At 51.7% G+C, this 15,384-nt stretch overlaps 1 protein-coding gene across 1 annotated transcript; it reads left to right on the top strand.

Annotated features, from left to right (window-relative positions):
* The first annotated feature begins 7,794 nt into the window (after positions 1–7,794).
* Positions 7,795–14,143, top strand: LOC123390509 (translation initiation factor IF-2-like). Its single transcript, XM_045074619.1, has 3 exons — positions 7,795–7,800; positions 11,671–12,188; positions 13,320–14,143. Exons 1-3 carry the CDS (start codon positions 7,795–7,797, stop codon positions 13,465–13,467), a joined length of 672 nt encoding a protein of 223 aa, XP_044930554.1. The 3' UTR covers positions 13,468–14,143.
* The last annotated feature ends 1,241 nt before the right edge of the window (positions 14,144–15,384 follow it).

The raw sequence follows: 15,384 nt of genomic DNA, 5'->3' as shown, positions 1-15,384 counted from the left end.
CCCAACAACTGTTGTTCCAGGCAGCATCACACCCTCGTGCACACACCAGCCCGGAAATCCCTGCCGCCCTCTGGCCCCAGTGGGGCCCTGAGCACGAGCACAGGAAGGGTGAGGGACAGCACGCACACTTCACAGCATCCCAGGGCGGGCCCTGGAGGGGGCTGTCCCCGCACTGGGCTGGCCGCCACAGAGCACATTCTGCAGGTGATTTGGCAGGGGCGAGCCTCTCACCCACTTCCAGTCCAGGTGCTGTGTGCTTCCTGCATGGAGGTTCCGATCTTGGGGTTCTCTTGGGTTTCCTAACACCACACTCAGCCACCCGTGGTTTGTACACACACCGGGGGTGTGGCCCTGGGCATCTGTCAGGATCTCCGTTCATGGCAAGCAGCCCTGTGCTCCAGAGAGGGCAATATTAAATACCAACAACAACAAACCACCACCACCACAGCATGGCAGGTCAAGAGCGAGACCATGGAAGGAAAAATATTTTCTATTTTAGTACACTTAGGAACAGGCTTTCTTTCTTTTTTTTTTTTTTTTAAGATTTTATTTATTTATTTGACAGAGAGAGATCACAAGTAGACAGAGAGGCAGGCAGAGAGAGAGAGAGAGAGGAGGAAGCAGGCTCCCTGCTGAGCAGAGAGCCCAATGCGGGACTCGATCCCAGGACCCTGAGATCATGACCTGAGCCGGAGGCAGCGGCCCAACCCACTGAGCCACCCAGGCGCCCCAGGAACAGGCTTTCTTTAAGCTCTTTGAATGATGAGTCCTATGTTTGCATTCCGCAACGAGCCCCACAATTGTGCAGCTAGCCCTGGTCAGGTGGAATCTGAGAGAAGGACTTCTGTGGAGGCAAAGGGGAGACAAGTGCAAGGGCCCTGAGGCAGGAGCACGGCCGGTACAGTTGAACGAGGCAGCCAGTGTGGCTGGAGCAGAGTAAGCAAGGGAGAGGGCTGCTGGGGACGAGGGAGTAAGGAGGGAGGCGGCCACCCGTGCCAGCCCTGGAGGCTGTGGAGGGACTTCGGCTGAGTGAGACGGAGAGCCCGTGAGAGTCCCGAGAGAGGAGTGAAACGGTCCCGCTTATTTTCAGATGTTCATGCCAAGTGCCAGACTGAGGATGGGCTGGAGGGCAGGTGGTGGGTGGTCAACGCGCAGCGAAGGCAGAAGCAGGCGGGTGGGTGTGGAAGCCCCCGTAGTGGTCGGAACGGGGCACACGGCGCCCCTGGCCTGCGGTGTCAGCGGGGGGGGAGGGGGGGCGAGACAGGTAAGACTCTGGAGAGGTGCTGAATGCAGAGCCGAAAAAATGTCCTAGTGGACCGACCTGGGACCCAGGACGAGGAGTGATGACTCACAGGTGACCCTGAGGTTCTGGCCTGAGCAGCCAGAAAGACGGGGCTGGGGGGAGGGCGCCCTCCCCTGAGTAGAGGGAGGCCACAGCCATGTTGGGGTGCGGGATGTCCGTTTACAACACCGCTCCGACAAATTACCAACACTTGCTTGTTTCAAACAACCCACATGTAGGGGTGTCTGGGTGGCTCAGTGGGTTGAACCTCTGCCTTTGGCTCAGGTCATGATCTCAGGGTCCTGGGATCAAGCCCCGCATCGGGCTCTCTGCTCAGCGGGGAGCCTGCTTTATCCCCCAACCCTCCGCCTGCCTCTCTGGCTACTTGTGATCTGTCTCTCTCCGTCAAATAAATAAAATTAAAAAAAAAAAAAAACCCACATTTATTCTCTGACCTTTCTGGAGGCCAGAAGTCTGAAATCAGTCTCACTGGCCTCCAGCCAGGGTGTCTGTGGGGCTGGTTCCTTCTGGGCAGTCTGTGTCCTTGTCTTTTCTAGCTTCTGGAGGCCACCTGTGTTCTTTGGCTCATGACCCCTCCTTGCATCACTGCCAGTGACAGGATTCTGTCACCCCCACGCCTGCCTCTGGACCCAGGCCTCAGTCTTATAAGGACCTTTGTGATGGCATTTAGGAAGCACCTGGAGGGTCCAAGACAGACTCCTCATCTCAAGAGCCTTAAGTCAATCACGCCCGTGAGTCTGTTTTGCCGCATAAGGTAACATACGTGGGTAAGGATGTGGTTCTCTTTCGAGAGGCTGCTGACCTCTCAGAGCAGAGCAACCTACCAGAGGGATTTAAAACACAGGGATCCCCTTCTGGCCTTAGTAAGCCAAGATGCCCCTTAGATATGGAGGCGGAGATTCCAGGAGCGCGTCCAGAGAAGGAAAGGCGGAGTTGAGGGAGGAGGTCCAGGCTGAGGACGTAAATGAGTCCTGCATCTGCAAACAGCATTTAAAGCTGCGAAACGGGGCGAGAGGGTCTTGTGATCAGCATTTCAGGATGCTGAAGAGTTCTCCCGAGAGACAGAGATAGGAACAAGGGGAGCACAACAGATCAGGAAAGTAAAAGACTAAACCAGGATATCTGAGATCTGAAACGTCAGGAATTACCCAAAGGGGAGAAAAATGAAAAAACAAAAACCAGAAAACAGAAGAAATGAAATAATTGAAGTTTAAGAGAAACCCCCAGAACCAAAGAATATAGACACACTGATGAAAGATCCCCACTATTACCAGCACAGGTAACAGATTAAAAACCCACGTCGGGGCACTTGATCTTGAAATAGGGATACAGATAAGAAACCAGAAGCTTCCAAAGAGGAAAAGAAGCAAGTCATCTTCAAAGCATGAAATATGGAAGCAGAATTGCTTCCAAGCAACTACCAGAAACAAGACGACGATGGGGTCAACGCTTTCAAAAATTCTGAGAGTCGATGATCTCCAACCTGGACTCTGACACCCAGCCAAACTGTCCGTCAGTTGTGAGAGTTGAATCAAGACTCGGGATGCGACATCTCCCAACATTTTTCCCCCATGCACCTTGTCTCAGGAAGCTACTGAAAGGTGTGCTTCACCATACGGAAGATGCAAGTTCACGAAAGAGAAAGATAAAGGGTTTAGGAAACAGATACCCTGGGCGGGAGAGGGGCGAGAAGTCGTCCCAGGAGAACAGCCATCCAGCGGACTTGAGAGGAACCCAAATACTAGGGCTCACAGAGAAAAGAGGGTTAGGTACAGACGACTCAAAAATCTGTGGAACCTGGGTGGTTCCGTCTGTTAAGGTCAAGATCAGGTTATGATCCTGGGGTCCTGGGATGGAGTCCCACATCCGTTTTCTTGCTCAGCGGGGGGGGGGGGGGGGGGTCTGCTTCTCCCTTGCTGCTCCCCCTGCTTGTGCTCTCTTGCTTGGTCTCTCAAATAAATAAACAAAATCTTTTTAAAAAATCTATGGAACATTTTTAAGAAGTTAGGGCATGACTTATATACAGTCAAAATCTTCCTTTTGAAGTGGATAATTGGATGAGTTTGGAAAGTGTGACTCGTCATGTAACCAACCACGGTAGGGAATGTTTCTGTCACCCTGAGAAGTTCCCTTGTGCCGCACCGCAGGCCACCCCCTCATCTTCCAGCAACTACTGATCTACTCTCTGTCCTTGCGGTATTTGCACCCCTGTGACATTCCAGAACGTCATTTGAGTGGAAGGACCCGGGCACAGTCTTTGTGTCTGCCGCCTTCGCTTAGTGTGATACTGATTTTAGATGTATGCATTTTGCTCTGTCAATCAGTTCCTTTGCTCCTATGGCTGAAGTCCTACTGCTTCGTAGCAAACCACTGCATTCACCGGGGGAAGGGAGGCCGGGTCATTTCAAGGTCGGGCTTCTTGTGACTCAAGTTACATGAATACTCACATGCCGGTGTTTGGATGCATGCGTCTTTGCATTTCTCAAGGTAAGTCACTGAGACCGCTTCTCATAGTGCGTGAGTGTGTGTGTGCACACCGGTACGTGAAATCCCACAAGAAGATACCAAACTGTTTTCCAACGGGGCAAAACCCTTTTGCGTCCCCGCCAGCAGCATATGAAGGTTCCAGATGCTCTGCCTGTGCACCAGCACCTGGCATGGTCAGCCTCACCGGGCTTAGCCTTGACAGCAGGGCTGTGATGCTACCTCCTTGGTGCTGACGAAGGACCACCTTCCGTGTGCTTATGCGGCATCTGTGTCCCTGTTGAAATATCTCTTCACATTTTTTACTCACTTTTTATTGGGTTGTTGGTCTTATTACTGAGTTATAAGAGTTACTTTTATATTCTTCCTATAAATCCTGTGATGTTCTGCATCTGGGAACTTTGGGTTTTTTTGGTTTTTTTTTTTTAAGATTTTATTTATTTATTTGACGGGGAGAGAGAGATCACAAGGAGGCAGAGAGGCAGGTACAGAGAGGGGGGGAGCAGGCTCCCCGCTGAGCAGAGAGCCTGATGCGGGGCCGATCCCAGGACCCTGAAATCATGACCCGAGCCGAAGGCAGAGGCTTAACCCACTGAGCCACCCAGGCACCCCGTGCATCTGGGAACTTTGTAGCCAGGTCCCTAACAAAAACAAAAATGACACTAATAACAATATTACTGGGGTCATTTCCCTTCTATTAGCATCTAAATCCCAGCTGGGCCTTCCTTGGCCTTCAGGCTCCTGCTTCCTCCTTGGAGACTGACCCTTGAAGATGTTTACTTCTTATTTATTTATTTATTTATTTATGTGTCAGAGAGAGAACAGAAGCAGGGGGGAAGTGGCAGGCAGAGGAAGAAACAGGCTCCCTGCCAAGTAAGGAGCCTGATGTGGGGCTCGATCCCAGGACCCTGAGATCAAGACCTCAGCTGAAGGCAGACGCTGCGCTGACTGCACCACCCAGGCGTCCCTGGGTGTTAACTTTATATCTGGGAAGGGCCTTTGTCCTGTTCCTTCACTTCTAAAAGAGACCCGTTTGGGGGCACCTGGCTGGCTCAGTCAGAAGAGTGTGTGACTCTTAATCTCAGGGTTTTGAGTTCAAGCACCACACTGGGTGCAGAGATGACTTAAAAAGTTTAAATAAAACTTAAAAAAATATATAAATAAGAGACCAGTTTCATAAACCATAAGAATATAATCTGGAGAAGGGGGGTGAGGGTATGGACATTGGGGAGGGTATGTGCTATGGTGACTGCTGTGAAGTGTGTAAACCTGGCGATTCACAGACCTGTACCCCTGGGGATAAAAATATATTATATGTTTATAAAAAATAATTAAAGGGGCGCCTGGGTGGCTCAGTTAAGCCGCTGCCTTCAGCTCAGGTCATGATCTCAGGGTCCTGGGATCGAGTCCCGCATCGGGCTCTCTGCTCAGCAGGGAGCCTGCTTCCTCCTCTCTCTCTCTCTGCCTGCCTCTCTGCCTACTTGTGATTTCTCTCTGTCAAATAAATAAATAAAATCTTTAAAAAAAAAAAGAAAAATATGGTGTTTTTTTGTTTGGTTGGTTGGTTAGGGTTTTATCTGGAGAGAGAGAGAGTGCGTGAGCTCACGAGGTGGGTGAGGCAGGTGGCGGCAGAGGGAGAGGGAGAGAGAGAATCCCAAGCAGGCTCCCCGCTCAGCACAGAGCCTGATGCAGGACTCGATCCCACAACCCTGAGATCATGACCTGAGCCCCAATCAAGGGTCAGACGCTCAACCAACGGAGCCACCCAGGCGCCCCATTATTTCTTTATTTCTTTTTTTTTCCATTATTTATTTCTTAACAGCAGCTGCAAGTTATTTATTTTTCTAATTTTATTTTTTAGGTTATATATTACTCAGATTTCTTTGTTTTGCAGCTGGGTCGGACAATGTGTGGAATGAGCAGCTGTTCAGCAATCTCTGAATATTATACTGTCGGCTCTAACCACGTTCAAAGCTGAGACTCTTGGCTTCACTATTTTCTCTTCATGAAAGTATTAAAAGGACGGATTATGCATGATCAGAACTGATATAGATTCAGCACTTGGGCTTTTAGAAAAAAGTTGTAACATAAAGGAGCATCTTTGCAACTTCCTCTTGCTTGCCCTCGGCTGCCGCAGAAGGGCTGCTCGTGGAGAGCAGAGCAGCGGCCCCACACCGCGCTGCCCGAGCCCTAAGGGAGGGCTTCTCTGCGGCATGTGCCAACTTACCTGTTTCCAAAGACCTTCACATATTCCCAAGGCCCTCTTTTTTGTTTTGTTTCTTAGATTCCACATAAGTGACATCATATGGTATTTTTCTTTCTCTGACTGACTTATTCCACTTAGCAAAATCTCCCCAGGTCCATCCATGTTGTCATTAATGGCACAAGTCCATTTTTTTCATGGCTGAGTAATATTCCATTGTATGTAAATATACCACAACTGCTGCTGCTTCTTCTTCTTTTTTAATATTTTATTTATTTGACAGAGCGAGATCACAAGTAGGCAGAGAGGCAAGCAGAGAGAGAGAGAGAGAGGGGGAAGCAGGCTCCTTGCCAAGCAGAGAGCCCAATGTGGGGCTCGATCCCAGGACCCTGGGATCATGACCTGGGCTGAAGGCAGAGGCTTTAACCCACTGAGCCACCCAGGTGCCCCCTACCACAGCTTCTTTATCTGTTCATCTACCGATGGACATTTGGGCTGCTTCCATATCTTGGCTGTTGTAAATAATGCTGCAGTGAACACAGGGGTGCGTTTGTCTTTTCAAATGCTGTTTCACTTTCTTTGGGTAAATACCAAATAGGAGAATTACTGGGCCGTATGGTAAGTGTATTTTTATTTTTCTTGAGGAATCTCCATATTTTCTACAGTGGCTGCACCAATTTACATTCCTACCAATAGTCCCCAAGGTTCTTCTTCTTTTTTTTTTTTTTAAAGATTTTATTTATTTATTTGAGGGAGAGAGAGAGCACGCCAGAGAGAAAAGCACAAGTCGGGGGTGGGGCAGACACAGAAGCAGACTTCCCACTCTTTTAGGGAGCCTGAGACAGGACTCGATCCCAGGACCCTGGGATCATGACCTGAGCCGAAGGCAGACGCTTAAGCGACTGAGCCACCCAAGCACCCTGCACAAGGGTTCTCTTTTCTCCACATCCTTGCCAACATTTGTTCTCTCTTCCCTTTGTGATACCAGTCATTCTGATAGGTGTGAGGTGAGATCTCGTTGCGGTTTTGATCTGCCCTACCTGATGCTGAGTGATGCCAAGCATCTCTCCATGGCTCTGTTGGCCGTCTGTGTGTCTTCGCTGGAAAATGTCTGTTCAGGTCTTCCACCCTGTTTTAACTGAACTGCTTGTTTGTTTGGTGCTGAGTTGCATAAGTACATCATGTATTTTGGGTATTAACCCCTTATCAGATATATGATTTGCAAATATCCTCTCCCATTCTGTATGTGGCCTTTTTGTTTTGCAGATGGTTTCTTTTTCTGTGCAAAAGCTTTTTAGTTGGTGAGGTACTAAGTTCCTATTTTTGCTTTTATTTTCCTTGTCTGGGGAGATATACCTGGAAAGAAAAATGTCACTAAGGCTGATGTCGAAGAAATTACTGGGGCGCCTGGATGGCTCAGTCGGTTAAGCGTCTGCCTTCAGCTCAGGTCATGATCCCAGCATCCTGGGATTGAGCCCCACATTGGGGGTTGGAGGGTGTCCCTGCTCAGCAGGGAGCCTGCCTCTCCTTCTCCCTCTGCCCCCCTCCCCCCGCTCATGTTCTCTTTCTCTCTCTCAAATAAATAAATTCTTTAAAAAAATAAAAGAAATTACTGCTAAGGCCCTCTTTTCAATTGTTGGCATACTTGCCCCTGATGACTTCAAAACTTTACCATACTGGGAAAATTTGTCCATGAGCAGGTGAGTAAGATGACTAAATTCTCATCCATCAGAGTAGAGAGCCCACCAAGAGTATCTAGAACTGAAAGTCAAGCAACAACTGTCTGAGCATTATATTTACAAACATGACGGTACCACACATGCACACAGACGGTGGGAGAGTAGAAGGCATTGCCCTCAGGGCTCATGAGGCAGAGACGGGCCTGGACCTGCTGTTTTATCTCAGAAGTATTTGCAAACTATTTGTCTGGTTAGGAATCGAGACCATGGGGCGCCTGGGTGGCTTAGTGGGTTAAGCCGCTGCCTTCCGCACAGGTCATGATCTCAGGGTCCTGGGATCGAGTCCTACATCGGGATCTCTGCTCAGCAGGGAGCTTGCTTCCTCCTCTCTCTCTCTGCCTGCCTCTCTGCCTGCTTGTGATCTCTGTCTGTCAAATAAATAAATAAATAAAAACTTAAAAAAAAAAAAAAAGAATCGAGACCATGGAGGGGCACCTGGGCAGCTCAGTAGGTTAAGCATCCAGCTTAGGTCAGGTCCTGGTCTCAGGGTCGTGGTCTCAATCTCCTGAGACAGAGTCCCAGATCGGGCTCCGTGGTCGGCATGGAGTCTGCTTGAGATTCTCTCCCTCTCCCTCTGCTCCTCCCCACACCATTCGTCCTCGCTCTTTCTCTCTCTAAAATAAATAACTGAACCTTAAAAAAATAATCAAGTCCATGGATTATTTCTATGAGCATACGAACTACAGGGGCGCCTGAGTGGCTCAGTTGGTTAAGCATCTGACTCTTGATTTCAGTTCAGGTCTTGATCTTGGGGTTGTGAGATCAAGCCCCGAGTTGGCCTCCGTGCTCAGCATGGTGTCGGCTTGAGCATTCTCTCTCCTTCTGCCTCTGCCCCGCCCTGCTGCTTGTCCTTGCTTCCTCTCCCTCAACATAAATAAAATCTTAAAAAAAAAAAAGAGTAAGAATTATAGTTGACCTTTGAACAATACAAGCTTCATTTTATTTATTTATTTATTTTAAAAGGATTTATTTATTTATTTATTTGACAGACAAGAAGTAGGCAGAGAGAGAGGAGGAAGCAGGCTCTCCGCGAAGCAGACAGCCCAATGCGGGGCTCGATCCCAGCACCCTAGGATCATGACCCGAGCCGAAGGCAGAGGCTTTAACCCACTGAGCCACCCAGGCGCCCCTGAACAATATAGGTTTAAAATATGCAGTTCCCTCTATGGATTTTTTTTGATAGATACAGAATAGTACCGTTAACGTATCCTCTCTTAGGATTTTCTTTAAGTGTTTTCTCAACTGTAGGAATACAGTATATAATACATACAACAGACAAAATATGTGTTAATTGACATTTTATGTTATTGGTAAGGCTTCCGGGCAATAGTAACTGTTAGCTAGTAGTTCTGTTTTGGGGGAGTCAAAAGTCACATGCAGATTATCAAGCACATGAGGGTGTCAGTGCCCCTTCCCTCCGCGTCCTTCAAGGATCAACTGTCATTTTTTTAAAGATTTTATTTATTTATTTGACAGAGAGATCACAAGTAGCAGAGAGGCAGGCAGAAAGAGAGGAGTAAGCAGTCTCCCTGCTGAGCAGAGAGCCCGATGTGGGGCTCGATCCCAGGACCCTGAGATCATGACCTGAGCCGAAGGCAGAGGCTTAACCCACTGAGCCACCCAGGCGCCCCCAACTATCATTTTAAACATAAAGAGAGCTGGGTGTTTTGTCCCATTTTGTCCCCACTTTTGTATATTTGGATTTTGACTTGGAATTTGAATCAGGCCTTTCTGACTCTGATCACTAAGTTACACGTAAAGAGCATTAGAAGCCCATTTGGGAGGAGCCGGGAAGGGAGTGCGGGACTGTATCCTGTACGTTCGCCCACGGCCACATACTGATTTCCGTTGTGGCCCAGACACGCCCATCTTTCAAGAGCATCATTCTCCAGCAAGGCTCCTGCATGACCTCCACATATCCGGCACACCTCCATCGGCTGACACTCCCTCCTTGCTCAGCCAGGCAGGCTAACATAACAGGTGGGCATTTCCCACAGGGGGCACTGGCAGGTCTGTCTGGTGCCGTCCCTGTTCACTTGGAGGGGTTTCCTGAACTTGTCCATAACTGTCTCGGGCACCCCAGTACAAAGCACTGTAACCGGCCACATTGTCTCCACATGCCGGGAAGGCCAGCCCCACTGCCGGCTGGCTTCTCCGCTGCTGGCAAAAAGGACAGATCTCCCTGTTCTAGCTTGTGTTCATGACTGCGTGGAGGAGGCTGAGGTGGGCGAGTGAGAGAGGGAAGACACTGCCATGCGGCCGGTCTTTCAGCTGTGGGCATTTCAAGGTCATGCTGGCATGCTTGAGCTCCTAAGGCCACGTGTCAGTAGATGCTGAGTGTGGCGCCTCATGCAGGGATCAGGGACCCTCCCAGCCTGCCAGCAATGTCTAACCCGGGACAGGGGGACAGTAAATGCCCGCCTGCCCTTCCTGTGTGCCACAGCGATCATTTCCTGTAATCCAGGCAGAAATCCTTGCAGTAGACCCTGTTATCCCCATTTTACAGAGGAGCAGAGTGAGGCACAGAAAGATTGTGTAACTTGGCCAAAATCACACAGCTGAACTAAGTAGCAGGTGGTCTAGCTTCACAGTCCAAGCTCACAGGTACTCTGTGAAAGCATATTTTGTTAACTTCTAGCTACAAAATATCCAATGAATTATAGCAAAATGGATTCTAAGTTCATAGAATAGTGGGAGGTGTGACAGAATGCAAGATTTAAACTGATAACTGGGTTTCAAATTTGGATTCCTGACTGGGGAGCCCATTACCATGAACTGCTTGCATCCACAGACCCACAGACCCTCTAGGTAGGAGGGCAGGGAATAGACCCCAGCTCTTCCCAGTGGGGGGCCTTGGACAGGTCACTTGCTCTCAAGGTCAGGCCTCCTCTTGGGGATTCCTTTGCTGGAGATCTCCATTTCCACTTCCCTCTAGCCCTGGGGGAGGTAACTGTCCCCCTGTGCTGGCCCTGGAGTCCTGCCCTCTCTCTATGGTTCCGTTACTCCCTCTTCTGTAAGCAGTCCCCCTTTGTAAATAACCCTCCTGGAATTTCCCTAATTTGCGGAAGCCATCTGTTTTCCCACGGGACCCTGACTGATGTGACAGCATCATGAATAATGGTGGAAACTGGAAGCACCTGAAATATAGGAGAGCACAGTGAGGGGGTGGGGGCCGTTTAGGGCACCCTGTAGCGGCTTGCCAGGAGGTGATGCAGCCTGCAGAAAGACGTTCGGAAAAAACCATTATGGCGGAGTGGGGGAAGGGCACGCCTAGGGTGGGATGCTCCGGGAAGAACAAAAGACCCGGGACTAAACTGCTTTTATGGCAAGACCTCTAACAAGCTCGGTGCGGGCAGGGAATGCAACTTGGTAGCCTCAAGATCAGAAATCAATGAATCTACAGCAAAGGCCTCTCCTTCCCATCAGAGCCCCAGGAGGATCCCAGGAGGAGGGGGAGATGTGGTTTAGGCCTCAGACCAGGACAAGGATGTGTGTGTGTGTGTGTGTGTGTGTACCTGGCCTCAGACGAGGACCAGGGTGAGAGTGTGTGTGCACACATACATGTGTGTATGTGTATGCGTGTGTGTGTGTAGGTACCTGGCCTCAGACCAGGATCAGGGTGTGTGTTTGTGTGTCTGTATCTGCAAGTGTGCATGCGTGCGGGCGTGTCCGCATACGTGTGTATGTGTGTGCATGCGTGTGTAACCGGCCTCAGACCAGGACCAGGGTGTGTGCGCGTCAGCACGCGTGTGTATGCACGCCTGTGCGCGCGCGCGTACACGCACCTGGCTTAGCCGCGGGGAAGCCCCGTCCCTCAGAGGACGCCCCGCCCGCCCGGGGCGGAGCCGGCAGCGCCGAGGGGAGGAGCGCGCCCCGCGCCGGGTGCAGCCGCCCGGCCTGCGGCCACCGCGGGTCTCCGGTTTCCGCCCCCGCTACCTTAGGTTCCCCCTGGGTGGCCGCGGACGAGTGGCGATCCCTCCCGGGGCTTCCGGGAGACCTGCCTCGCGCAGTCCCCGCAGGGAGGAGTGGAGGCTCCCGGGTGCCGAGCCACTGCCGTGTCCCCCACGGGCCGCACCCCGCACCCCGGGGCGGTGACCCGGCAGCTCGGCCCCGGCGGCGGCCACTCGCCTGGGTGGGCGCGGGCGCCGCTCCCCAGCTCCCGAGACCCCGCCCGCGGCCCCCCAGCTCCCGGCGGGGGCGGCGGCCGGGGCGCGGGGCCGGGCGTGCAGGCGCAGTTCCCCGGTGGCGGACCGCGGCCCCCCGCAGGCCGGGCGCCCCCTCTGCCCGCCGCTCGCTGGGGCCCGGTGGCCGCCACACCCCGCGCGGCCGCGCGAACCCCGAGAAGCGCAGACCGCTGGCCGGGCTGTCCTCCTCCAGCCTTGACGACGGAAGTGTCACTTCGTGCGCCGCCAGAGAAACGGAACCGCGGCTGGTTCGCCGCCAACCCTCGTGGAAACAGGTTTCCCCGGGAACGGGGAGGGTGGAGCCCGAGCCTCCCCGCGCCGCCCCCGCCTCCACCCCGGGCGGGAGCGAGACGGGAGCCCTCGGGCTGCCCGCGGGCGGAGCGCGAGCGGGAGGGGTTGGCCCGGGGTCGGGGGAGGTGGGCGAGGGTCTGGCAGGGAAGCGGGACAGGCTGGGCAGCAGGAGCTCCCGAGCCCCCGGGGCTTTAACTATTCTAGCAGGGTGTGGGGAGCCCTGAGGGCTGCGGGGAGCCACTGGGGAGGCGGCCGCTGTGATTTCCACTTTGGAAACCCCCTTCTGGCCCTCCAGCCGCTAAATCAGCGAGAGCGGCTCAGGTTCGGGTGCAGAGGGAAACGGGGCTGGCCAGCCCAGCGGGAGAGAGGCCTAGGCCGTGCCCAGTGTCTGGTTGGAGGAGGGCTCAGTAGACGGCAAGGTGGGGTGGCCCCAGCTGGACAGAGGAAGGGGTCCCGAAGCGTGGCCTTTCCCAGGGACGGCGTGGCAAAGGAGGACCCCAGCACTGGACTTTCCAGTGCCAGTTCCCTAGGCGTGCATGGAGCTCTGTGGGCATGGGGCAGGCTGGTCCCCACCTCCCCCCCACCAATGGCACTGGGCCGAAGCTTCGGGGCCATCCGGCCTCCTTTCTTTCCTATCTAAGAACCCCCCTTCAAAGCACATCGGAAAGGAGTTCCCTTCCCCAATCTGCCACCTCCACCTTGGTTCTCCTAAGGGGTCTCCCTCCTCCAATCTTGCCACCCTCCCCATGGTAGCCACCGGGCATTGGAAAGCCCAAATCGGGCCCCTCTACTCCCCTGGAAAACCACTAATGTAAAATCCAGACTCTCCTGGCCCACAAACCCCACTGGACCTCATCTCCGTTCACTCTCCGGGCCCCACCCTTAGCCCCCAGTGCTCGCCCCAAGAGTTGCCCAAGTCCATGCCCTTCTCGCCTGCTCTTTCGCTTCCTTGACCTGGTCCTCCTGAGGAGCCCTGCAGGGCTACCTCCTGAGTGTTTGGGTCTCAACTCAAATGTCACCTTCTTCTGGAAAAAGCAGTCACATTTTCTGACTTTACTGGTTTTGTAATACACGTAACCGGTGTTTGAAGTTATTTTCTTTCTGTTCTTGCTTAGCACCTTCTCGCCTGACGAGAATATAAGCTCCAGGGATTTAGGAACCGTGTTTGTCTTGCTCAAGTTTCTGTCCCCACAGCCTGGACCAGGGCTTGGCACCCAGGAGAAAGCCAATCAACCTCTGTTAGCTGAGGGCACTGACCCATAGGCCAAACAGGTGTGTTGCCAGCTCTAAGGTGGCAGGTTGTAACAGGTGACGTGGGACTGAGCAGTCTGGAAGAAGGTGGTTGAGATGAGCTCTCCTGGAGGGATCTGGGAAAACCTTGAAGAGGAGGATGGATTTGAATTGTGACAAGAACAGGTAGCACTTGGGAGGAAATGGACAGAGCGCTTTTGCAGGCATGGGAAGGCGGATGTGCGAGGACTTGGGGGAGGGAATGGCTAAGGTTTGGGGTGGCAGGGGTCTACAGTCCCTGCTGGGAGGTGCTGGGGCATGGGAGGTTAACTTGAAAAAGTGGGTTGTGGCCCTACTGAGGGGTCTTGTTACAGACTGGATTGTGCCCCTACCCCCTGCCCCAAGATTCATATGTCGAAGTCCTAACCCTTCTATAACCTCCCAATGTGACTATTTGGAGATAGGGCCTTTACAGAGGAACTCAAGTTTAAAGAGAGGACATATGGGTGAACTCTACTCCAATATGACTGGTGTCCTTATAGGAAGAGGGAAAGACAACAGGGATGTAAGCACAATGAGAAAAGAGCCAGCAAGGGAATGGCCATCTGCAAGGAGAGAGACCTTCGAAGAACCCAACCCTGCCTGCACCTTGATCTGGGACTTCCAGCCCCCAGGATGGTGAGAAAATAAATTTCTGTTGTTTAAGCTCTCCATTCTGTAATCTTTCATTTTGGCTGCCCCTGCAAACTCATGTAGGTCTTAAGATCTTTATATTTTAATTTAATTTTTTAAAAGATTTTATTTATTTTATTTGACAGACAGAGATTACAAGTAGGCAGAGAGGCAGGCAGAGAGAGAGAGAGAGAGAGAGAGAGGAGGAAGCAGGCTCCCCACAGAGCAGAGAGCCCGATGCGGGACTCGATCCCAGGACCCTGAGATCATGACCTGAGCTGAAGGCAGCGGCTTAACCCACTGAGCCACCCAGGTGCCCTATGTTTTAATTTTGAATCATGGTATATTCATCCGGTTCCACAATCCAACATAAAAAGTAATAATGATCAGAAGATCAAGATCGTGAACCGTGATGCATCATGTTGATAGTGTGTGCCCTTGGTAGGATGTGGTGAAAATGGCACTTTACCCATGTGGCCTTCTCACAAGAATCCCCTAAGCTCAGTCTAATGATAAGAAAAACATTAGGTAGGGCGCCTGGGTGGCTCAGTGGGTTAAGCCTCTGCCTTCGACTCAGGTCATGATCTCAGGGTCCTGGAATAGAGTCCCACATCGGGCTCTCTACTTGGCAGGGAGCCTGCTTCCCCCCCACTTGTCTGCCTTTCTGCCTCCTTGTGATCTTTGCATGTCAGATAAATAAATAAAATATTAAAAAAAAAAAAAGAAAAACATTAGATAAATCTCAAATGAGGAACATTCTACAAAACACCCAACTTACACTCCTCAAAACTGTCAAGGTCATTAAAAAAACAAGGAAACTCTGGGAAACTGTCACAGCCCAGAGGAGCCTAGGGATACACGGTGACTAAGGGTAATGTGGTATCTTGGATGGGGTCCTACAACAAAGGACACTGCATAAGACTAAGGAAATCTGAATGAAGTAGGGACTTCCGCTATCCTGCTGGATTGACCTAGGTCCGCTGGTTGTAACCAGCATACCATCCTCATGCAAGATGCTGAGGAGACAGAAAACAGGGAGGCGAGGGAGACTATGAGAACTGTTTATATTATCTTTGAAATTTTTTTGTAAATTTAAAATGGTTCTAAAAATAAAGTCTATTTTGGGGCGCCTGGGTGGCTCAGGTGGTTAAGCCGCTGCCTTCGGCTCAGGTCATGGTCTCAGGGTCCTGGGATCGAGTCCCACATCGGGCTCTCTGCTCAGCAGAGGGCCTGCTTCCCTTCCTCTCTCTGTGATCTCTTCCCTTCCTCTCTCCTACT

The sequence above is a fragment of the Mustela putorius genome, unplaced genomic scaffold (genome assembly GCF_011764305.1).
Source record: "Mustela putorius furo isolate JIRA1106 unplaced genomic scaffold, ASM1176430v1.1 tig00000129_pilon_pilon_pilon, whole genome shotgun sequence".
NCBI classification, from domain to species: Eukaryota; Metazoa; Chordata; class Mammalia; order Carnivora; family Mustelidae; genus Mustela; species Mustela putorius.
Note: the sequence above shows the minus strand (reverse complement) of the source record. Positions and strands in the feature narration are given on the sequence as shown.